The 22,413-nt window shown below is 47.5% G+C and overlaps 1 protein-coding gene across 1 annotated transcript in view; it reads left to right on the top strand.

Annotated features, from left to right (window-relative positions):
• Positions 1 to 22,413, top strand: part of PTPRQ (protein tyrosine phosphatase receptor type Q) — a 197,034-nt gene that overhangs the window by 4,724 nt on the left and 169,897 nt on the right. The window contains exons 4-7 of the mRNA XM_054989033.1: positions 4,902 to 5,171; positions 6,962 to 7,222; positions 8,655 to 8,785; positions 9,820 to 9,949. Of these exons, the coding sequence (XP_054845008.1) occupies positions 4,902 to 5,171; positions 6,962 to 7,222; positions 8,655 to 8,785; positions 9,820 to 9,949 (792 nt within the window). The remainder of the gene's footprint in view (positions 1 to 4,901; positions 5,172 to 6,961; positions 7,223 to 8,654; positions 8,786 to 9,819; positions 9,950 to 22,413) is intronic.

Genomic DNA, 22,413 nt, shown 5'->3' with positions numbered 1-22,413 from the left:
CATGTAAACACTATTGAATGTTTATGCCTAAAGCGAGAGCGGAAAGATCAGGCAGATTACAGGCTTCTTTGTGGCAAAAGGCCATGGTGGCTACTGACCTCCTGGCAAAGGCACAAATGCCCTGTCCGGTGTTCCTGACCGCACTGATCTGAAAATGGGTGGACCAGAGACTCCCTGCCGATCTTTCCCACCCACTTCAGAGGGTCGACCTCGATCGGAACCATCAGCCTCAGAACCGAGGAATACTTGGGAATGCAGCACCTCAGAATCATCGGTTCCGACCAGAGCTACAGATCCGACCCCATCGGGCTCTAAGACTCCTAGAAGTCGAACACCTTTGGTGGCCCGCGAAACTCCTGTCACACCAACCCCGACTTGCTCTGTATCTCATTCACTGTGGTTCCAAGTTGACCAACCTTCAGATTCAAAGGACCAAGAAGGGATTCTGGAATGGACCACTGCCAGTACCGACCCCAAGAAGAGGAAGAAACGCTGTATGTCTAAGAAAGATAAGGCAACCACGGAGACTACCTCCCTCTCCCATCCGATGAGTGAGCTAGCCCAACCAGTCAGAACCAACCCCCCGAGTAAAAAGCAGAAAGAACCGGGTCACCGCTCCTCTGAATGGAGTGCTTCTGTATCCTCGAGAGGCTGGGTAGAGGAAGATATGATTATTTGGGGCCAACCACCTACGCCAACAGGGCGCACTAGGTCTTGGGAGGCACATTCTTTAGAAGAAGAAGGTGAAATCCCTGGGAGGATAGTGGATCGCTACACCTCTGATCGACACAGGAGATCTTACTCTAGGGATTGGGATTCCCAACGTCAAAGGGGTCCCTCATCTTACCCATATAGATACCAGACGATCCTTCTGCACAGATGCTTTTCCCAGGGATCAGTTCATGTCACTTGTTGAGAGAAGACATTCTTTCTCAAGCTCAAGGATATCGTTCCAACTCTCGGAAGGGGGCACTGAAAGGGACACTTACCCTCCTGGACCTAGCCCCAGTCCTCTGTCTGACCCCTTGCCAGATGATACAGTCAGAACCACGGAGGAGCCATCTCCTACTGATGATTTCTGGGCGTATTTGGAAATACTATTGCGTATGGCTAAGGCCTTGGAAATTGATATTTCATCCTCCGAACCTAGTTCCAAAGATAAAATTTTACAACTACGACTAATGTTGCCTTCCCTGTAATTGAAGGCTTTGTTGACATCATGAACAACATGAATTTAAGACCAGCTTCTACTCCAGCCACAAATAAAAAATTTGAGAGCCTATACAAGACCAGGGATGAACTCTTTCTCTACCTTTCACTGCACCCTTCTCCATCTTCTCTAGTCACTAAGGAGATGCAGACCAAACCAAGGCAGGGATCACATTCTACCCCCTCAGATGAGGGGAAGAAATTGGATGCAATAGGCAGAAAGATGTATGCCTTGGCCGCATTTAACATCAAGATCGCCAACTATTCTGCTATGATGGCAGCATACCAACTGCTGCTTTGGAATAATGTGGTGACTTTCATTCCCAAAGTTCCTGAGGACCAGTGGGTCTACTTTAGGGTGACCCAAGAAGAGGCGGTTCATTTATCTCGCCAACAAATAAATGCAAGCCGCAATGTGGCAGATACTTTGTCCAGGGCAGTACTTTCGGCTATTGTCTTTTGGCAACATTCGTGGTTACATGACCCTGCCTTGCCTACGGAAACTAGGAATAGGGTAGAGGACCTCCCTTTTGAGAGAAAACCCCTCTTTTCGGAGAAGACAGACAAGTACTTGTCCCAAAAGAGAAAAGACAGACTGATAGCTCGCTCTTATGGGGTGTTCCAACAACAGCAAAATTCTGGGAGACCCCAGTACAAGTTCTACCCTAGGGGTCGCTCTCAGCATTTCCATCCTTATGCGGGATACATGTACCAGTTCCAACGCTCTTATCAGAGCCCGTAACCTTCCTTCTCTAGGAGGAAACAGAATCATAGAAATAAAGAGGGTTCGCACCCAAAAGAGCAGGCTCATAGCCAGAAGCCATTCTGACTATTACAGGGCCCGGAACGTAAGTTTGGGGACAGGTTGAGTTCGTTTTTCCCTGCATCATGTGAAATTACTTCTGACAGTTGGGTTCTTGATATAGTTTGTTATGGATATAAAATTGAGTTCTTGGATTTACCTTGTCTACAACTCCCTGATTTGACTGAGTCTGTGTCTCATTCAGGGGTACAGGCAGAACTAGAAGCTCTCCTAGTGAAAGGGGCTATTGAGGAAATTAATGATCACTCCTCATAATGGGGTTTTTTACTCCAGATTCTTTGTTGTGGAGAAAAAAGATGGTGGACTACGGCCAATCTTAGACTTGCGGGAGTTGAATCAGTCAGTAGCAGTAAGTTTCGAATGACCACATTGTAAACGGTCCTGACGCTCCTCCCTCCAAAGTCTTGGTTCACGGTTGGGGGCGCATTGTGAGGGCTCATTTGCACATGGGTTGTGGGATGCGGAGGAACGTACTTTGCATATTAATTTGTTGGAACTGAAAGCAGTTTTGTATGTGTTAACCATTTTCAGATATAGTGTGAAACAAGACCATCCTGGTATTTACAGACAATATGACTGCCCTGTTCTATCTGAACAAACAAGGGGGCAGGCTTCAGACACACTGCAAGGAGGCTATGAGGATTTGGACTTGGATCACAGAACACTCAGTGTGGTTGCAAGCGGTTCACATTCCAGGTGTAAACTCCCTAGCAGACCATCTAAGCAGACTGGAGGGGACAACCACGAGTGGGCTCTAAAGGACTCTTACTTAGATCCCATTTTTGTAAAGTGGGGCCTTCCGGAAATAGATTTGTTTGTGTTAGAAGAAAATCGAAAGATTACTCCCTTCTGCTCCAGAGGGGGTATAGGCTGTGGATCATTAGGACACACGTTTCAGTTCCGATAGTCTGATCACTTCTATTGCATCTTCCCACCCATTCTGCTACTGGCCAGGGTGGTCAGCAAACTTCAGGCAGACAAGACCTCAGCAATCGCAGTAGCTCCCTACTGGCCAAGACAACCTTGGTTCCATGGACTAATGAGGTTACAGACTCAAGTATACCACCTTCCAAAGAATCCAAACCTATTGTCATGGAAGGGAGTTCTTCACCACAGTGTAGACAAGCTCTGGCTGACAGCCTGGCTGGTGCTCCAGGACACTCTGAAAATGTAGCCCATGTCTTGCAGAATGCCCGGCTCCTGGGTTCAGGAGAAAGGACTAGACCCCTTGGGTTGCTCTCTCCCTGATATATTAGAATATTTACTGTACCTTAAACAGAGAGGTTTGTCTAATTCCTCTGTGAAGATTTATTTAGTGGCGATATCTGCCTTTCATCCCCCCATAGATAGACGGTTTTCTCTTATCATGCTTCTAAATTGTTCCTGAGAGGGTTGAATAAGGTCCCTCAATGGTCCTTACTACTTGTTCTAGCCAGACTCATGTCTAGACCTTTTGAACCCTTGGCTACATGCCGTCTGAGGCTGCTGTCTCTGAAGGTAACTTTGCTAGTGGCAGTCACTTCAGCTTGGATAATTGGGGAATTGGCCACGTTGTGTTGTGAACCCCCTTACTTGAAGGTTCACCCAGAGAAAGTAGTACTTAGACCAAAGGTTGATTTCTTCCCTAAAGTAGTTTCTAAATTTCATTTGTCCCAGGAATTGATCTTACCTGTTTTTTCCCACAGTCAATCTACAGAGGCAGAAAGGGCTTTGCATACCTTGGATGTAAGAAGGGCTCTTCTGTTTTACTTAAATCGCACTAAGCCCTTCAGGGTTGATTCTCAACTTTTCATTTGTTTTTTGGGCCCCAAGAAAGGGGAAAAGGCCAGCCCTCAAACGTTGGCTCGGTGGGTGGTCCAGCCTATTGTGTTGTGTTATAAGACAGCCAATTTACCTTGTCCTCTTGAGGTTCATGCCCATTCCACCAGGTCCCAGGCATCCTTGGCAGCATTGATGAGAGGAGTCCCAGTCCAAGACATCTGTAAGGCTGCTACATGGGCATCGGCTGACACCTTTGTCAGACATTACGCACTGGATATCCTGGACAGGAAGGAGATATCGGTAGGCATGGCAGTCCTACAGTCGATCTTCCTGTGACAAGACATCATTTTCCGCCACCCAGGTAATTAAGCTTGTTAATCTCCCATATGGGACTGCACAGAAAGACTGATAATGAAAAACAGTGTTGCATGTACCTGTAACTGTTGTTCATTGAGGTCTTCTGTGCAGGCACACATACCCTCCCTCCTTCCCCGCTAAAGCTCTCCTACTTACCTGAGAGTACGGCAGCTAAAGAGGACTGAGGGTAGCTGTGGGCGCCCCACCTCCTTAGATGCCGTTTCGGCGGGAAAGTGGCTGCGCATGCACGCTGGGAGGCAAGGGCACCCCCTAGCTAGAAAATCTCCAATATTGGCAGGTGCACGCACAGTCCCACGTATGCCTGCTTGGAAGACCTCGATGAACAACAGTTACAGATAAGTACAACACTTTTTTTTTCAAAGTACAGATTTTTTTGTTTTTTTATATAACAAAAAACCCCTTTGGTGTAAATCGCTTTAAGCATTAAATATGTTGGAGAGTCGATATATAAATTAAATAAATAAATAACCTAAAGTTTAATATGCCTGAAGCATGTCCAAATCATTACACAACTTATGCTACAGTTATTGCAATTATGATCTTCCAAGGTTAGCAACCAAAAAGGAATTTAAAGGCTTTGAAAATAATTTTTTTTGTGAATTCACTGTATGATTGAAGAGATACATATCATCGGTGAATATATATGCTCTTTTCAAGTGAGATCATTTTCAAAGTAGATCTGTGAACAAATGCTACTGTCTAATTATATCGTCACTTTTTCTTTGCTTAGCTGTCAGCCCTCCTACTGCTTTATTCATCCATCCAGAGGACATAGGAGAGGATTATGTTGTTATCTACTGGAAACTACCACAAGAGGGCCAGGAATCCTACATTCAGGCAACACCAACTGCAGTCATGGATAAAACCATAACGTTCTTAGTAAACAGCACACAAAGATTTAAAATTGAACGCCTAATTCCTGGAATGACCTATGAAATAGGAGTGGCCACAGTGACAAATGGAAACAGGAGTGATCTGAAAACCATTAAGTGCACTCTTAGTAAGAGGTTTTTAAACTGATTAGTACAGTTTTCTTTGTTTAATGTTTAAAAGAGGTCTATCAAGTATCTCTATTTCATGATTAAAGACTAAAATTAATATATTTACTGCCTTGAATAAGTTATAGTTACCAAAATATTTAAGCCAGTACCAATTTTATCATTAGTTTCAATGTAGTATTATTATTGTTATTTAATAGATTATAGAAGTAAAATTTAATTCCAAAGAAACCTTTACCATATAATCTTTGAGAACTGTTAGTTGGTGCCTTTCCAACCAATATGGCTTAATTGTGAATTTAGCTGGGCTGATGGAACACAAGAATTGATTGTGTTGAGTTCTTTTCATTATGATGACACAATCCTCCAAAGAATTTTTCCAGTTATTAAGATAGCAAGAGAACATATATAATCCAGCAGTCAGAGAGTATTGTAGCATACTCTGTGTGTGGTAGCGTTGCCAAACTCCAGGTGGTGGCTGGGGATGTCCCAAATTACAGTTGATTTACAGGCCACAGAGATCATTTCCCTTGGAGGAAACAGCAGCTTCTGAGGGCAGACTCTATGACATTACATCCCTGCTGAGCAACCTTCCCTTTCCAAACTCTGCCTGTCCTAGGCTCCATCTCTCCTAAATCTCCAGGAATTTCCTAACCTGGAGTTGACAACCCTGTGGGGCTGCCCTTGAAGACAATCTGGGAATTGCAACTGATTTAGAGTGCAGCACTTTGATTTGATTATTCTCAGGGACATTGAGAAGGAACACATCTTGCCTATTTTAAAACACATATTTTGGCTTCCAGTTTGTTTCAGATTTAAACTCAAGGTACTGGTTATGACTTTTAAAGCCTTCTGTGACCTAAGAATAATGTATCTGAAGGATCGTTGCTTCCTATATGTCCTTTTGTGCCAATTGTAAATCTCTATCTGCTATCTTCTCACTTAAGGAGAGCGTCATCCTTAGAAGTTAGGAGATGCTGTTTTATTTACTATGGCTTTTAAGAATTTGAGCAGCAAGTGTTGTCTTGGAGAGGGTGTTAATGGAATTTCATTTTACTATGGATGTTTTTAATTAGCACTGTAAGCTGTTGAGCCACAAGGGAAAATATGTATGTATATAAATACATACTTTAAATGTTAAAACAATACAATGATTCATTTTAAAAATACATGAGATTTTGTAGAAGGGGTGGTGTCAGACTGCAAGCAGTAAAATATTTCAGCACAGTAACAATATGAGAGACACATAATATTTTTGGAGCTAGCTCATGTGATCAGTTTAAAATTATGAGTAGCTCTGCAGTCAGCAATATGCATCAAAGAAGCTGTAGAAATTTAATACAAGAAATTTGAACAGATTTACAGTCCCTTTCCACCAAGAAGTAATAGTCCTGTGGACATGAACTAATATTTCTGCTGTTGAAACATAAGAGCTTTGCATATGTCAACCATTGTGAGCCCGGGTGCTTTGTAGCAGTTTTGGTAATATGGGTTAGATTTGGGTAAAGTGAAAAATTCATTCAGACCTCCCGAAAGCAAGGCCACTGAACCAATGACTTACTCATCTTGTGCTTGCTTAGATGTTTAAAACTGTAGTCTCATAGCTATTTCCATTGAAGTGAATGGGCTCAGAAGTTGAAGGAACAATGTATATGTTCCGTTCTTTATAAAAGTATTATATCAGTTTTGATCACTACACTATTAGAAAGCATGGCCCACATTAACTACTGTAATTTGCTGCTGTTTGTAACATGTTCTTTGATTTGATTTTCTTCTCTTGTTGATGATCTAGAACCCAAACCAATACAGATTGCCATCCCTTATGAAGTTCATAGTAATTCTGTGATTTTATTTGTTCAAATGCCTACTGCTGGAGTATTTGATGGCATATATATAATGAGTAACAGAGGTCCTAATGTAACATTGGCTTTATTGATGGATGGAAAAGTAACTATGGAAAATTTGATCCCAGGCACAGAATATGATTTTTTTATTTCTACAACTAGTGGAAATATGTTAAGTTCTGTATATCATCTACCAGCTGTAAGAACATGTAAGTCCTTTATTCCAATGTGAAATCTTTTTTTTTGTTATGCCATCCCAGTATTTATTTGGCATGTGTATAAGCAGTTTCTAATTAAATTATATTGTTAACATTTGTGGGTCCACATGAGCATTTGTGATTTATCTTTATGCTTTTTAAAAAGTTTACTAGTAATAGAATATTTACTTTGTCACATCATTTTTAAATCTTGCATTAGTTTGAAATGATGAGTCTAATGCTATGTTATTATAAGTGAGCTCCACTGAGCTCAATACAGTTTGTACTGAAGCAAAAGATTTGCAACATAATACAATAAAACAATTTTTCTAGGCACTAGGGAGCGTTTTGAGATAATATGAGCCCATATAAACAATATGGGTTGCTCTTCAGTCCAATCCAGGCTGCTGGTGTTTATTCTTTAAAAAAAAAAAAGTTCACAGAGCAGGTTTTAGGGTTGGGGGAAGCCAACAGGAGTTGTGTAACATTTGGTCTGAGACAATTCATCTCTAAGGGAAGATGAGGTAAATGTTACAGGTCATCTAGATGGGGACAGGCTACAACTTGACCATGAGTATATAGGAAGAAATTGCTATCGTTTAGAGTCAAAAGCGTTTGTAAAGTAAATGTGTACACCCAGGATGTTTGGAGAAGGTCACAAGAGAACTGCTATAGCACAATGGTTAAGTGGTTCAACTGTGAATCAGCACTCTTTGAATCTCTCTACTGCCATGAGCCTTGGGTAAGCCATTCCTCTCAGCCCTAGTACCTCAGCTGTATTGTGGGGATAATAATAACACTAATTTGTTCACTGCACTGGATGAGGCACTAATCTGTCTAGAAGAATGGTGTATAAGCACAGTTGTTGTTGTTGTTGTTGTTATTCAAATGCAAACACTAGAAGCTGCATGAAGAAAATAAGTTAAAAGGCATTTATATCACATTTATTTGATAAAATCTAAAGAGCAACAGAAATGAGATTTTTTTGTAGTTTTTGTTAAACAGATTTTTCTGTAACATGTATAGTTTAGGTGAATCCTCCACCTAAATATCAGACAGTCTTGTGTTTTGAGAAGATTAACAGATTATCTGATATTAGACTGCCCTTGTTCCTGCCCTTGAGTTAGACTCTGAAAAATATTGCGGTGCCAAAACTAGAAAGGGGCCAACCCTGAAGTAAAGTCTTCCAAGAAGAGATTTTATTTTCCATTGGTCCCTCTTTCTTTTAAAACATGTCTAAGGTTTTTTATTGAAAAAATAAAAATAAAAAACCGTAAATTTAAGTAAAACAAGTGCTAGGGTTAATAGAAGTGATGAGAGGTCTCTGCTAGCGCATATGGTTAGTGGCAGAGATCCAAAGGGTGGAGACCTTCATACATTTAAAGCTGATAGCTTGTCATGAAAAATGCAGTATATAATGTGCATGCTTCAAATATCTTTGTAGGTCTTGCAGTTCCACTAAATGTACGTGAAGGCAGAGTTACAGATATTTCAATAGAGATTAGTTGGGATCAGGCAGATGGAAACTTTCAGCACTATGAAGTGTCATGCACAAACCGTAGAGGTACTTCAATGGTATGTTTTAAAACTACAGTTCTGTATAATTTAAAAAAATTATTGCTGTAAAGTGAACCAAATCACATTTTAAAGGATGTTGACCTTTACTCTTGTGCAGCTATTTTAGGTACATTTCCTTTCATTTAATATATGGATATGGATCATCCAGATTGGTAACCACTCATACAAGGTCTCAAGGAGGGACAAAAAAAAAAAAGATCCCTAATTTGTGATGTCTGAGTTGTGCCAGCACATGTCCTGAGACATATGGGCTGGAAAAGTTATGAAGTAACAAGCATTTTGATAGCAGGAATTGCATCTGGTTGGAGGCACACCATACTTGGAACCCCCAGATGATAAATATGCACAGGATAAAGTTGCAGCTTGTGTTAGTTGCAGGAATTATATTTTATTGAGGCATAAGCAGGGGTCATTTCGTAGAAAAAGAGCTGGAGGAACTCATTAGCATAACTCATTAGCATATGCCACACCCTTTGACATCACCAGAAATGTGTCATTAGCATAACTGATTTGCATATGCCACACCCCCCGACATTACCTATTCTGGTTGTTTTGGACCCAATCCTGGCCATTTGGGGCCGAAATTGGGCCCAAAATGGCAAAAAGGGGCTGAAAATGGCTGAAAAGGGGCCCAAAATGGTCAAGATCGGGCCGCTGCTGAACATGAGAGTGATCCACCACCTGTCAGAGGCCCAATCCGGGCCATTTTGGCCCCAATCCAGGATGAAACGGGCCCAAAATTGCCAGGAGTCAGGTGGGTGGGGCCACCTGACATGTGACCTCTTTGGGGAACTGCTGGAACTGCGTTCCTGCACGTTCCCCCTCGAAATGAGCCCTGGGCATAAGCTTTGGAGAATCGCAGTGGTTCTGTGGTTCTCCAAAGCTTATGCCTCAATAAAGTTGGTTAGTTTTAAAGGTGCTTCTGGACTTTTTACTATTTTGCAACTACAGACTAACACAGCCAACTCCTCAGGAATTATACTGTACCTTCAAAATTACCAAAACAGATACTATCTCTATTTGATTTGTAGGTACAAAAAGTCTCAAAAGAAATGGCAGAATTTTCTAATCTAATCCCTGGCATGCTATATTACTGTACAGTTAAAACTGAAAAAGAAGGCTACACTGACAGTCTTCCTGTAAGGATACAAATAGAGACTGGTAAGAGATGTATGTTTGTACGTATGCATGTATGTGTACCCCACCTTTCTCCCCAATGGGGACCAAAGTGACTCACATTCTCCTCTCCTCCTTCCAAGTGCTTATCTATTGTTTTACAAATGATAAATTCGGTTTCAGTTTATGAAAGCTTATTTATAAGAATAATAAAACAGTTTCTGGGTGTCACTAGCCTCAAGCTGTTCTTACAGGAAACTGTTAGAACAAGTTTTTTTATTTACTTACTTTTATTTATACCCACCTTTTCCCCCAGTGGGGACCCAAAGTGATTCACATCATTTTCCTCTCCATTTTATCCTCACAACAACCCTAAGGTTAGGCTGAGCAAGTGTGACTGCCCTAAGGTCACCGAGTGAGTTTCCATGGCAGAGGAGGGATTCAAATCTGGGTCCAGTGCTGTAACCACTGCACCACTCTGGCTCTTGTTTTCTTAACTCACTAGAAATCTTTTGCTGTAGGACTAGTCTTCCCTCAGAGGTGGGTCAAATTCCATGATACCTGAGGAGTTTTCCTTGTGTATCAAGTGTGAGATATTTGGCTAAAAGCTTTTAGTTTCTTTTTGATTTGATAGAGTTTATTGCCCTGATTATATAGTCTACTCATGATGCATCAATTTTCTTCATCATTGTAAAGAAAAGAAAGCCCCTGGTCCAGGGGAGACAGTAGAATTGGGATTAAAGTTCCAATTTTAAAAGGTCCCCCCCCCTGCCCCCTGAACAGAGCGTTGGTATGGTAGTACTGCCACCATTTCCCCCAAATAAGTTCTGCCTGAGAGACTGGACATTGACTGGAGTTAAGTCTCTATGAAAGTTAGGTGGACCAAAGCAGTCTGAGCACTGGTTTTGACTGAAGCCAAGGATCAAAGAAATATCACACAATCGTAAGGAATGTTTTGTTTATTATAAATGTACACAAACAGATTTTGTTTAAGTCAAAGATGTATTCCAAGGATGAGAAGGCACCTATAACTGAGTAAAGGGGCCTTGAATAGACTTGATGGTAACTTGTAGGTGTACACACAGCATTCTTAGCATTAAAGTTTCTAAAGTCCAAATCATCAAGTCAAAGATGTATTCCAAGAATGAGAAGGCACCTATAACTGAGTAAAGGGGCCTTGAACAGATCCTAAAAAGAGAGAGGCAGAGTGCAAGAAGCAAAACTGACTTTCCCAATTTATTCCCTAGCAACCCAGGGAGATCTCATTAACCAATCAGTGCCCTGCGTATGAGGTTGGTGTTCTACAGTTACTCCAAGCCCACATAGCATTTACAGGAGCACATCCCATCTTCTCTTGGGAACCTCATGCATAAGGTGTTTGGAATGCTGGGCCTTGCCTCTAACCTTGGAGGCTTCAGCAACAGCCCCTGAGTTGCAAAACAAGCTTCTGTGCATTCACTCTTACAACAGCATCGATTACCCACAATTCATACAGACCCTGGCCAAGCAGGCTTATTTCTTTACAATCATTACACTTCTTTTTCATACAGTCGTCTGCCTCTTTTCCCCCCCTGTCATCTTCATTTACTCTAAAAGGGTTTCTGCGCTCTGTTTGTTCAGTTCTTCAGGGCAACTGGCTAAGCTGCTGTGTGCAACAGTGCGCTCAGCTAGAAGGGCCACTGGTCTGATCCAGCAGGCACTCCTTATTTTATGGAGAGCAGTATTGAACTCAGTAGAGAGATTACCCTTCTGTTAATTAATTGGAGGGATTCTGCTATTGCTTGTAGTCCCATAAACATTGTGGAGAGGCTTAAAGATATGTAGGAGCTGCTTTCTTTCATTTTTGTAATGAACTAAGCTGTAATGGAAAATATGTATAGTATTGTATGGATAGGTTCCAAAGATTAAAATATTGATTGGGTAGCTGATGCAGAGGTCGATGCTAATTCCACATACAATGGGAATGACATTTGCTGTGTGTTACACAAATGATGATATATAGGCAGTTTTGATGTGGAGATTATTTCCGTTCAAGAGCATGCAACATGGAAACGTTCCCAATGGCATGCACATACACTCTTATTTCATAACGTATAATTATTTTTAAAAATGCTCTGGTGGCAAAAGTTTTATCTGTTGATATCTGTGTATTTTGTAACTATTAAAGGAACAGAGTTATTTCTACTTATTTTGTATTTCTGTGTTGTTCAATTTTGATAATTTTTTTTAGCATTCAATCTCTTGTAGCTTAACTGTCCATTTAGAACAGATCTTAATTGCTAACTTGAAATAATGTATTGTTTATTGGCAGTGCCAACCTCAGTTAAATACATGAATTTCACTAAAGACTCTGAGTCAATAACTGTTACCTGGACTCCAGCATTAGGTATATTTGATGGGTACATTGCTTCGCTGGTTAGCAAAAACTTCAGCAAAAAAGAAAGATTATCTTCAGATATAAGGTATAGTATGAAGATTCTTCATTACTCCCCAGGCATAATAGTATACTAGCTAGTTGACTTGACAGCAGTGACTTCAGTGGGTTTAAAAGGGTATAACTCTGCTTAGGATTGCACTGTAAACAGAGCATTGATCTCACTTAATGATGTTCTTTTAATGGATCACTTACTCCTATACAAGATCTTCTCCTAAGACCCTTCTGTATATGCCCCAATCTTCAGAATTGCCAGTGGTCAGTGAAGAAGGACCTTTTCTATGGTAGCAATTTGCGGCCTATTGCTAAGGGTTTCGAGGAGGGTGGCGGCGCGGGAAGAAATACCCCAGACAAGCGCGTGGAGGAAACTGGCCAAATTTTATTGACAAGAACAGCAAACATAAAGCAAACAGGAGCATTGGCAGTCATGAGGATCGGATCCCACAAAACATCGGCTGACCCGCCTGCCAGCCGATGACCCCTCCCCCCTCAGGCCCGTGCTGAGGGGGAGCCTCCAGGAGTGGCATTCAGCGGGGAGATCATCTGGGTGTACACCCCTGTATGACCCCCCCCTGCCACCTGGGAGTGAGTCCGCCCTGACAGCCCCCGAGCTGGGCATGTACCTCCGTCCTCACTCCCAAGATCCCGTAAGGGGATCCCCTTCCCGGGGACCAGGGCGAGCCCTGATCCCCGCTAAGAGATCCGATCCCATGACCCCCGCCACCAGAGCCCCCCGCAGGGCTCCCGCCAACGCTCCTACAACTTCAACCACTCCAACAAGCCATCCCTCAGGTCCTGCAGCCATAAGTCGTGCCCCCAGGAAGAGAGGTGAACCCCATCTGGGCGGAAAAGCGCCTCCTGCCGGAAAGAAATGTCCAGGTGTTTGACGGGCAAGCCCTGAGCTGCCGTGATGTAGCGCACCATGGCCCGGGCCACCCTCTGGCGCACTCCATCAACCTTGTCCGGGTGCCGGGCATGGCGCCAAACTCGCCTCTGTAGCAAGTCCGACCAGATGAAGAAAGTCCCAGGAAACAGCCCCCGCAGGTAGTCCAGGTCCCTGCACATTGCCCGTTGCAGCTCCGGGCCTTCCCGCCGTCCCAGATCGTTCTCGCCCAGCTGGATGATCAGCGCATCAGGCGGGCCCAGACGGCGGGCCTGGTGAGTCAAGGTGGGGACCAGCGCGTCCCACAGCATGCCACGGGAACCGATCCAGCGGATCTCGATGAAGTCATCCAGTCCCAGGTGCACTCCCCAACCGGACGTAGCTGCGTACCTCCCGGCCCAGTGGACGATGCTGTGACCACATATCCACACCGTCTTCCGATGACCTGCAGGCGGGAGGAGTACAAAACAAGGTCAGCAAGTGAGAACCCGTGAGGGGCGGACGTAGGAGAGGAAGGCCCTGGACCGCCAGCGGCCGAGGCGCTGGATGACCGTGTCGGGGAGGCCCAGGCCTGCCGCCGCCGTGGCAGCCCCGATTCGAAAGGAGTGGGAGGCGAAATCACCCGGGGGGAGGCCGGAGGCCTGGAGCCCGGCTCGCAGGATGGAGACGAACTGGTAGCGAGTGAGTGGGGAGCCATCATGGTGGGCCAGGAAGGGGCCGGGTGTGGTGGGGCGAATGGCCATGTAGGCTCGCACGGCCGCGACAGGGCATAGAGCCTGGCCGGGAAGGGCCCGAAGGCGCACAGTGGCCCCCCGGCCCCTCTGATCCGTCTTTGAACTCCGCAACGTGATGGAGACGGTGTGCCTGGATGCGGAGACATCGCCGAATGCGACGGCCCTCCCCGCAGAGTCCCAGCGGGAACCGGCCACCAGCTCGCTGACCCGGAAGGCCCCGAAAAAGGCCAGCCCGAAGGCAGTCCGGAAAAGCTGTGCCTCAAATGCGGACCAGCATAGGCTCGGGATCACCTCGAAAATTGCCCCCAGGGTGGCCAGGGTAATGGGTCTCCGCCGGTCCGGTGGGCGAGGGGAAAGCCGCCCCCACCCCTCTATGGCCCGGCGTGCCTCGAAGCAGTCACAAGGATCCGGAAGCCCTTCCGCCCTGCTAAAGAAGGAAATGCCGGCCAGGGCCGCCCGCATGGTCCTGGGCGCGAGACCCAGGCCCCGCATGTGTGCTAGGTACTGCAGCACCGCTGTGCGTGAGGCCGGCCATGGATCCCCGGCGCCGAGGCCTGCCGCGAAGGCCCGAAAGCGCGTCACCGCCTTGCTGTAGGCTCGCCGGGTGGATGGTGCCACAGAATGAAGGATCCCCTCCATCACGGAGCTTCGCCAATCGTCCACAGGGCTGCTGGGAATGGGTCGGGTGTGCGACTGGCCTCGGGAGCCAAGGCAAAGAACCTCTCCATCTGGAAGCGAGATAGTGCATCCGCGATGCCGTTATCCAACCCTGCTACGTGGCGGGCAGAAAAGGAAATGTTAAACGCAAGACAGCATAACACAAAACGGCGAACGAGACGCATAACCCGCTCAGAGCGAGAAGACTGTTTGTTGATAACCTGCACCGTGGCCTGATTGTCGCACCAGAAGATGATGCGCTTGTCCCTGAACTGCTTGCCCCAAACAGACACCGCCACCAGGATGGGAAAGAACTCAAGGAAGGTGAGGTCCCTCAAGATCCCCGTGCCGGCCCAGGAGGGGGGCCACCGCTGGGTGCACCACCTGCCGTTGAAGTAGACCCCAAAACCCAGGCTGCCGGCCACATCAGAGTGAACCTGCAGCCCGGGCCCCGGGGCTAAGGTGGTCTGCCAAAGCGAGACCCCGTTGTACCGAGACAAAAATTCTAGCCACACCCGCAGGTCCTCCTTGATACCTGCCGTTAAGCGAATGTGGTGGTGGGGCGCGGAGGCCCCCCTGCAGGCCCTGGAGAGGCGAGCGCAGAAGGCGCGGCCTGGCGAGACCACCCTGCAGGCGAAGTTTAAGTGGCCGATGATGGACTGCAGCTCGCGGAGCGTGCACTTCTCGCGGGCGAGGGCCGCCGAGATAATGTCTCGGAGCCGCCCTAGCTTGTCGTGGGGGAGGCGCGATACCCCGGCCACGGAGTCCAGCTCGATGCCGAGGTACGTGAGCCGGGTGGTGGGGCCCTCTGTTTTATCTTGAGCGAGGGGGACCCCCAGCTCGGCTGCAAGGGCCTGAAAGGCCTGAAGCCGGGATTCGCAGGTGTTGTCCCCAGGGGGCGCCATCACCAGGAAATCATCAAGATAATGGCTGATGTGCGGGGACCCCATGCGGCCCTTGGCCACCCATTCCAAGAAGGTACTGAACGTTTCGAAGGCGGCACATGCCACAGAACACCCCATGGGCATGGCACGATCCACGAACCATTCCCCGTTGAATTTGAACCCCAACAGGCAGAAGTCAAGCGGGTGGACCGGCAGAAGTCTGAAAGCGGACTCCACGTCGCATTTGGCCATCAGGGCCCCTGGACCGCAGGACTGCACGAGGCGGACTGCCTGGTCAAAGGACGCGTACTTGACGGAGCACAGCTCCCGGGGGATGTGGTCATTGACGGACGACCCGCGGGGGTACGAGAGATGGTGGATTAACCTGTACTCGCCTGGGGCCTTCTTGGGTACCAGGCCCAGGGGGGAGACCCTTAAATTGGGAATGGGAGGGGAGGGAAAGGGACCCGCCACCCGGCCCAGTGCAACCTCCTTGGCTATCTTGCTCGCCACCACCTCTGGCATCTCCCTTGCTGACTTCAGATTGCCAGAGGTGGTGGGCACCCGCGGCCCGGTAAAGGGAATCCGGAAACCCTTAGTGAAGCCCTCCAACAGAAAGGCCGCTGCGAGCCTGTTGGGGTACTGGGCCAGCAGGGGGCGGAGAGCAGGTACCCGAACTGGGGAGCGGGTGAGGGTGAGCTCTAGGCAGGCAGGACTATTTCCCGCCGGTGGCGGTTGAGGCAGCATTGGAGCCGGTCCCCCCATCCTTGTGCATCCCGCCGCTGGTGGACCGGCCCCCCCGAAAGGGGGCAGAGGGCTGGGGGCCCCGGGGGCATGATTGGCGAGGATGGGAGCCCCCGCAAGTGTCGCAGATATGCTCGTAACGGCACTTGGGCCGCTGGCACTTGCCCTGGTTAAATTCCCAGCACAGCCCCCGCGGTTTTTCCCTCCTGCCTGGCCAGCGCCCAGCCCGGGCGCCGTCGCCCTTACCCCGCATGTGGGGACCCACCAGGAGGAGCCACAACTTTTGGCTGATGAGGTCCCAGCGCGCATGGGGGCTGTGGGAGGCCCTCTTGCGGAAGGCCTCGTCATAGTCCATTGCTGCACCTTCCCCCGCCAGTGCCCTTGCCCTGAGGACGTTGCTTAAGTGGTTGGAGAGGTGCCAACCCCGTTCTGGGTAGGCAATCTGGACCACCCCCATGTATACGGTGAAACCCTCGAGCCAATTCCCAAAGGTGCGATCTGCAGTCTCCTTTTTGCCCCCTTTTTTGTCCCTCCTGGAGGAGGGGGGGGCACTCCTGCCGTCCTCTGCCTCGGGTTTAAGGAGGCTAAAAAGATCCACATAATATCCCTCCAGGATTCTCTCCCGAACTTTGCGCGCCAGGTGGATGCCCGGGGGGTCCTCATCGTCCCTGGGGTCTGCTGGGAGGGGAGGGGCCTCCCCGGGGTCTGAGTCCCACACACCCCCGGGATCCTTCTGATTAAATTGTGCCGCCCTGCGCCGCCGGGCCCACCCAGGTAGGCCTGGGATGGTGGCCCCCTCCCCCCAGTAATCCTCCCCATGGGCCCCGTCCTCCGAAGAGGAAGACTCACCTGAGGATCCATCGCTGCTTGTGTCCTCCCGCCTCCTGCGCCGCCGCGCCTTCTTGTGTGAAGTCCGCCTGCGCTTGGGGGCAGGCCGCCTTTCCCCACTGGAGCTGCTGGAATCCGAGGACTGCGGCTCCCGGCGTCCTCTGGGTGCTCCGGATCCCCTCTTCTGGGTGCGGGACAGCCTGGGGACCTCGACCGGCACCGAGGGAGGCGAGCCCCCCCCGGGCCCGGAGTTCCCCAGGCGGTCCACCCGGGCGCTTAGCTCCTCCAGCGCCCTGGCAATGCCTTGCAGGGAGGTGGGGGAGGGGTCCCGGCTGCCGGACGGCTGTTGCCGGGTGGCCCTTCTCCCGCAGGATATGGTCTGGGTCCCTTTTCTGCCCTTCTCCCCGCTCCTTCCCACATTGGGTTGCACTGGGGGCGCCGGGGCGGTCTTCCCCTTGCCTCCTGCCGAGGGGGGCCCCTTAGCCCCGGCGCGCCTGGGTTGCTTGGCCTTGCTCACCTCTGGCAGCCCTCCCTTAGAGTGCCGCCCCACCCCCGACCCCACAGCAGCCCCTGCCGCAGGCCTCCGCCTGACCCGTTTGGAAGAGCCTGAGGGCCCCTTGGGTGCAGCCTTGGCCCGCCTGGACTCCTTCGCTGGGGCCATGCCTGCCAGCTGCTTGCGCGTGTGTGCGCTGTGACTGGCAACGGAAATGAGAAGAAAGAGAAAGAAAAAATTAATAAAAGGGGGGGGCTTCCGAGATCTCCGTCCGATGCTCGGAGCTGGCCCGAGGCTCGTCTTCACTGCGGCGGGGCAGAGGGCTCAGCTCAACCCACTCCCCGAACGCAGCGCTCCCACCCGACGCGTGCAAGCACGAGTCGGGGAGCTGGCCTTCCTGCTCCTTCTTGCTCCCACCCGGCTGTCTTGCCTGAGCCGGGGAGCTGGGCTGCGAGCGGGACCGCGAGGGGGGGGTGGCTCAGCCAAACCTTTCCCTCCGCTCGCTGCTCCTCGTGCTCCTGCCGAACCGCTCGCTGCTCCTTGTGCCTCGTGTCGCTGCCGAGCCGGAATGACGGGGGGCGGGGGCGGAGGCCGGAATTTATGCCGGCCTGCCGGACCTGAGGGAAAACTGCTCTTCCCAGGTCCGGCAGAGGCCCCGCCCCCCGCAGCCGGCCGGGCGGCCCCAGGATTGGCCGCCCGACGTTTAAACTCATTGGCTGCCGGCCGGCCCAGGGCATGCTGGGCCGGCCAGCAGAGCCGTGGCCACGCCGTCCCTCCTCTTCCTCCCCGCGGCCGCAAACTACACGCCTGGTAAGTTAGGCGCTCGCGCTTGGTAGTGGTACTCTCTCAGCAGTCAAATTTATCTGGCTCCTACGGTATACGTTTTTATACGCTAGTTCATCTCTTTTCTGTTCACCTGGGCTATGTCTCATCTGGCATATTCTGATACTGATTTTATATTGTGTTTTATTGCTGCTTCTGTTAGTTTAGAAGATACACAATCTTTATCTATTGTATTGTTTTACAAAATGAAATATTGTTTTAATTATCTTTTTATTATACATGTTTTATGTCATTTTAATGAAAAGGTAGGATAAAAATCTTTGAGTTGAAAATAAACAACAAATCGGGTAATAATGAATAGCTCTCCATATAGCCTTAACATGTTTGCTTACCTCTTCAAGTTGTTAAGTTTTTTCCCCTGATACAGACTATTCAAATTTGATGGTCTTGCATCTGGAACAGACTACTTGATTCAAATTGTTACTACAAATAGATTAAAAAGAAGTGACCCTGTTTCCCTGAGAATAAACACTTGTAAGTTTATGCTTTATATATGGGTTTTTAAACATTGCCATTATCGGGGCGGGGGTGGGGACTGACAGTGGAATCTAATGCAGCGTAGGTGTGGTGCTTCCATGCCTACACAGACATGCCATTTACTTTGTCCCCTTGTTCTATCTGCATAAATAGATGCAGGAGGGATGGTACAGGATTCTGTTGTGTCTCTACTGAGAATCTTTCATTTTCAGGATCTATCTCACAATGGACTGAATCATGCCCCAGGTCTTCCTAAGATTAATGCAAATTAAGAGATAACAGATTACGTCAATTTATCCAATGTGGGAAGAAGTAAGTTTATAAGGCTCATGAGACAGGAAACTGAAGAAACAAAAGTTCATTGACGGTTTTCCTGTGCAGTCCCACATGGGACTACACATGCGCAGGCCTGTCGATTTTCAAGATTTCCATAGCTCGAAAATGCCAGGGGGCACTGTCGCCTGTCAGTGCGCAAGCGCAGCGACTTTTCCCGTTGAAAATGGCTCCTAAGAGGCAGAGCGCCCCCGGCATACCCTCAGTTCCTCTTTTGCCACCGATGGTAAAAGGTTTCCAGCTCTTCCTTCGTCAGCATTCTCTGAACAATGTCGAATACTGCTCTTTTCAAACACTGTGTGTCCTGTAATAGGAAAATGATGAAGTCGGATGGCCATTCGAGTTGTCTGTATTGCCTGGGTGGGAACAGGGCAGAGAGAGGAAAGGAAAGGGTCAGCCCTTATCGCAACACCAAGTCATGAATTTGTCCCACTTAAGCGCATAAGACTGGCGGGTAGACAGCCTTCTAGCATTCTGTAACACATGAGTCACTCCTGTGGAGAAGGTAAATCCTGTCTGATTAGCCAGGTCGTCAGTTTGAGTTTCTCTATCCCGTGGTGGAGAACTCCTCTCCAGGCCAGAAGGTCTAGTACCACTGGGAAGCTGTATATTTGAGACTGTGGTTGGAGGAGGGCATGAAACCAAGGTTGACGTGGCCAAAACGGGGCTATCAAGATGACTGACATCCCGACCCTCTGATATTTGCTGATGACCCTGGCTAGAAGCGGAAATGGAGGAAATGCGTAGAAGAGGCGTCCAGACCACCTGAGTTGAAATGCATCCCCAAGAGACTCTTGGCCTAAGCCACCTCTGTAACAAAACTCGTGAGCTTTGCGATTCTCTCCCAAAGCGAAAAGATCTACATTGGGAACACCTCACCTGGAGAAGACAGGGCATAAGTACATGTCCTGAAGGGACCATTCATGATTGTCCCCTTGTAACCTGCTCAGATGGTCTACTACTGAGTATTCTATACTAGGGATATGAATGGCTTGTAGCCATACTGAGTGGTCTACTGCTCATTTCCAGATTTTCACTGCCTCGCTGCACAGAGTCACTGACGCCATGCCCCCATTTGTTTATATAAAACATTGTAGTAGTATTGTCTGTAAGGATCTGGACAGTCTTGTTCGTGACAGTATCTGAAAAGGAGATCAGTGCATATAACACAGCTCTTAACTCCAGCAAGTTAATGTGCTCTCCATTCTCTGAATGACCCCACATACCATGGGCGTAGGAACCTGCACAATGGGCTCCCCAACCTGAGGGAGAAGCATCTGAAGTAACTGACACTTGCGGCTGCCTACAGCCAAAACCAATCCTCCCAAATAGGTTAGAATCCACTAACCACCAGTCTAAAGAGCTAACAACTCTTCTAGGGACATTAAACCTCCTATTCTGGGAATCCCTCTCTGGGGAGAATACAGAGATAAACCATAATTGTAATGGGTGCATATGCAATCTGGCTAGAGAGACTACCACAATGGTGAAAGCCATGCATCCCAATAGTGTTTGTAGGAGTCGAGCAGGTTGAAAATGACATTTCTTAATTTTTTTTAATGAGATATTTGATTTTCAGGGCTCTTTCTGGAGGTAAGAAACCCGTATCCCTGACACCATCCAGAATAATTCCTATGAATTGGATAGATCTAGAAAGGGTAAGCTTAGACTTCTTCTGGTAGACAAACAACCCTAAACGTAGGCAAAGGGACAGAGTAATAGAAATCTGTCTATCGACGTCAGCTGCTGAACGCCTGACAATTAACCAATCGTCCAAATAGGGAAAAATACAGCATCCTTAGACTCTCAAATAGGCCACTACAACAGCCATGCATTTGGTAAATACCCTAGGGGCTGTAGCCAATCCGAAAGGCAAAACCCTGTACTGGAAGACACGGGAACCATAGGTAAAATGGAGGAATCGTTTATGTTCTGGGAATATAGAAATATGAAAGTAGGCATCTTTTAAATCTAACACTGCGAACCACGAATTTGAAGGTAATAGTGTCAAGACTGAACAATGCCGAACAGGAGGGGTTCCAAGAACACCAAATCACTGAGGGGAACACCCCAGGAACCCAACAACTCTTCAGTAATTATGTCAAACAATCTTTAGTTATTAATATCATTCTCACAATGTGAATACAAAAGTATACAAAAGTTCATTCAATAATACAAAATTCATGCAATTACATATATATAAATACACACGTCCCAAAATTGCTGCAGATAACACATGACAATTCCTTTATGCAGCCAAATCCTCTCCTGTATGGATAACTGGAGGAGCTGTGATTCTTGGAAATAATATTTGTCCTGCACACAAAGTCCGTATGTGTAGCAAAGACGAAAAGGATGGCAAGTTCAAAGTAATTGTTAAGACAACTGCAAATATTCAGAATGGCCAATTCCGAGGAGCATGACAGGATCCCCCCTGGATCTCCCGGTAGGTGGCAACGAGCCCGCCAGCTTAAAGTTGCTCGTTTCGGTTTCCCTTCATCTTGGCCTCCTTTCTGCTACAGAAATATTAGTAATTATAAACTACACTTATTCGATAATTAAACAGTATATGCCATTCCTTTTACGTACATTCATGTAACAGTCAAAATCATGCTTTCCAGATTGATACACCATCAGTAACACTTTCCATTTCCAATTAGTGCTAATTCGCAGCAGGTGCTTGTCTATTGTAAATGAACCCTTTTATATTCCATCTGAACAAGTATTCTCATTTGTCTTAAAGGTACAGTAATATGCATGACTCAACAGGATGCACCTAAATACTACAAAAGTCACAAGAACGCTGCAGAATTAATTTCACTATTTAACCCGTGTGGTGTCAGGCAATTCATTCTGTAGATCCATTGGGCTTCATTCTGTAGATCCATTGGGCTTCTTTTGTTTCTTTTGATTTTGATTGTACTTTCCCCGTCTGGGAGGACGTCCCCACTCTATTAGAAGTTTTTTAGGGTGTCTGGGGATTGTTCGACTACGTAAGGTGCGTTCTCCTTGTTCATCCCCCGACTGGTCAGTATCAGATGGGTCGGTGGTTTCGAACTCCGACCCTGTCTCAGGTAATTTAGCCCAAGTGACTCTCTTCTTAACTTTAGTATCTTTCCAGTCATAAATATTGCCGGAACTGTAATCTCTTTTGTCACGACTTATTTTCTTTAACTTCAGTTCCTACAGCTTGTTCTCA

Source organism: Eublepharis macularius, chromosome 9 (assembly GCF_028583425.1).
Source record: "Eublepharis macularius isolate TG4126 chromosome 9, MPM_Emac_v1.0, whole genome shotgun sequence".
Classification (NCBI taxonomy): Eukaryota; Metazoa; Chordata; class Lepidosauria; order Squamata; family Eublepharidae; genus Eublepharis; species Eublepharis macularius.
The sequence above is the reverse complement of the archived record's forward strand: the minus strand, read 5'-3'. Positions and strand labels throughout refer to the sequence as shown.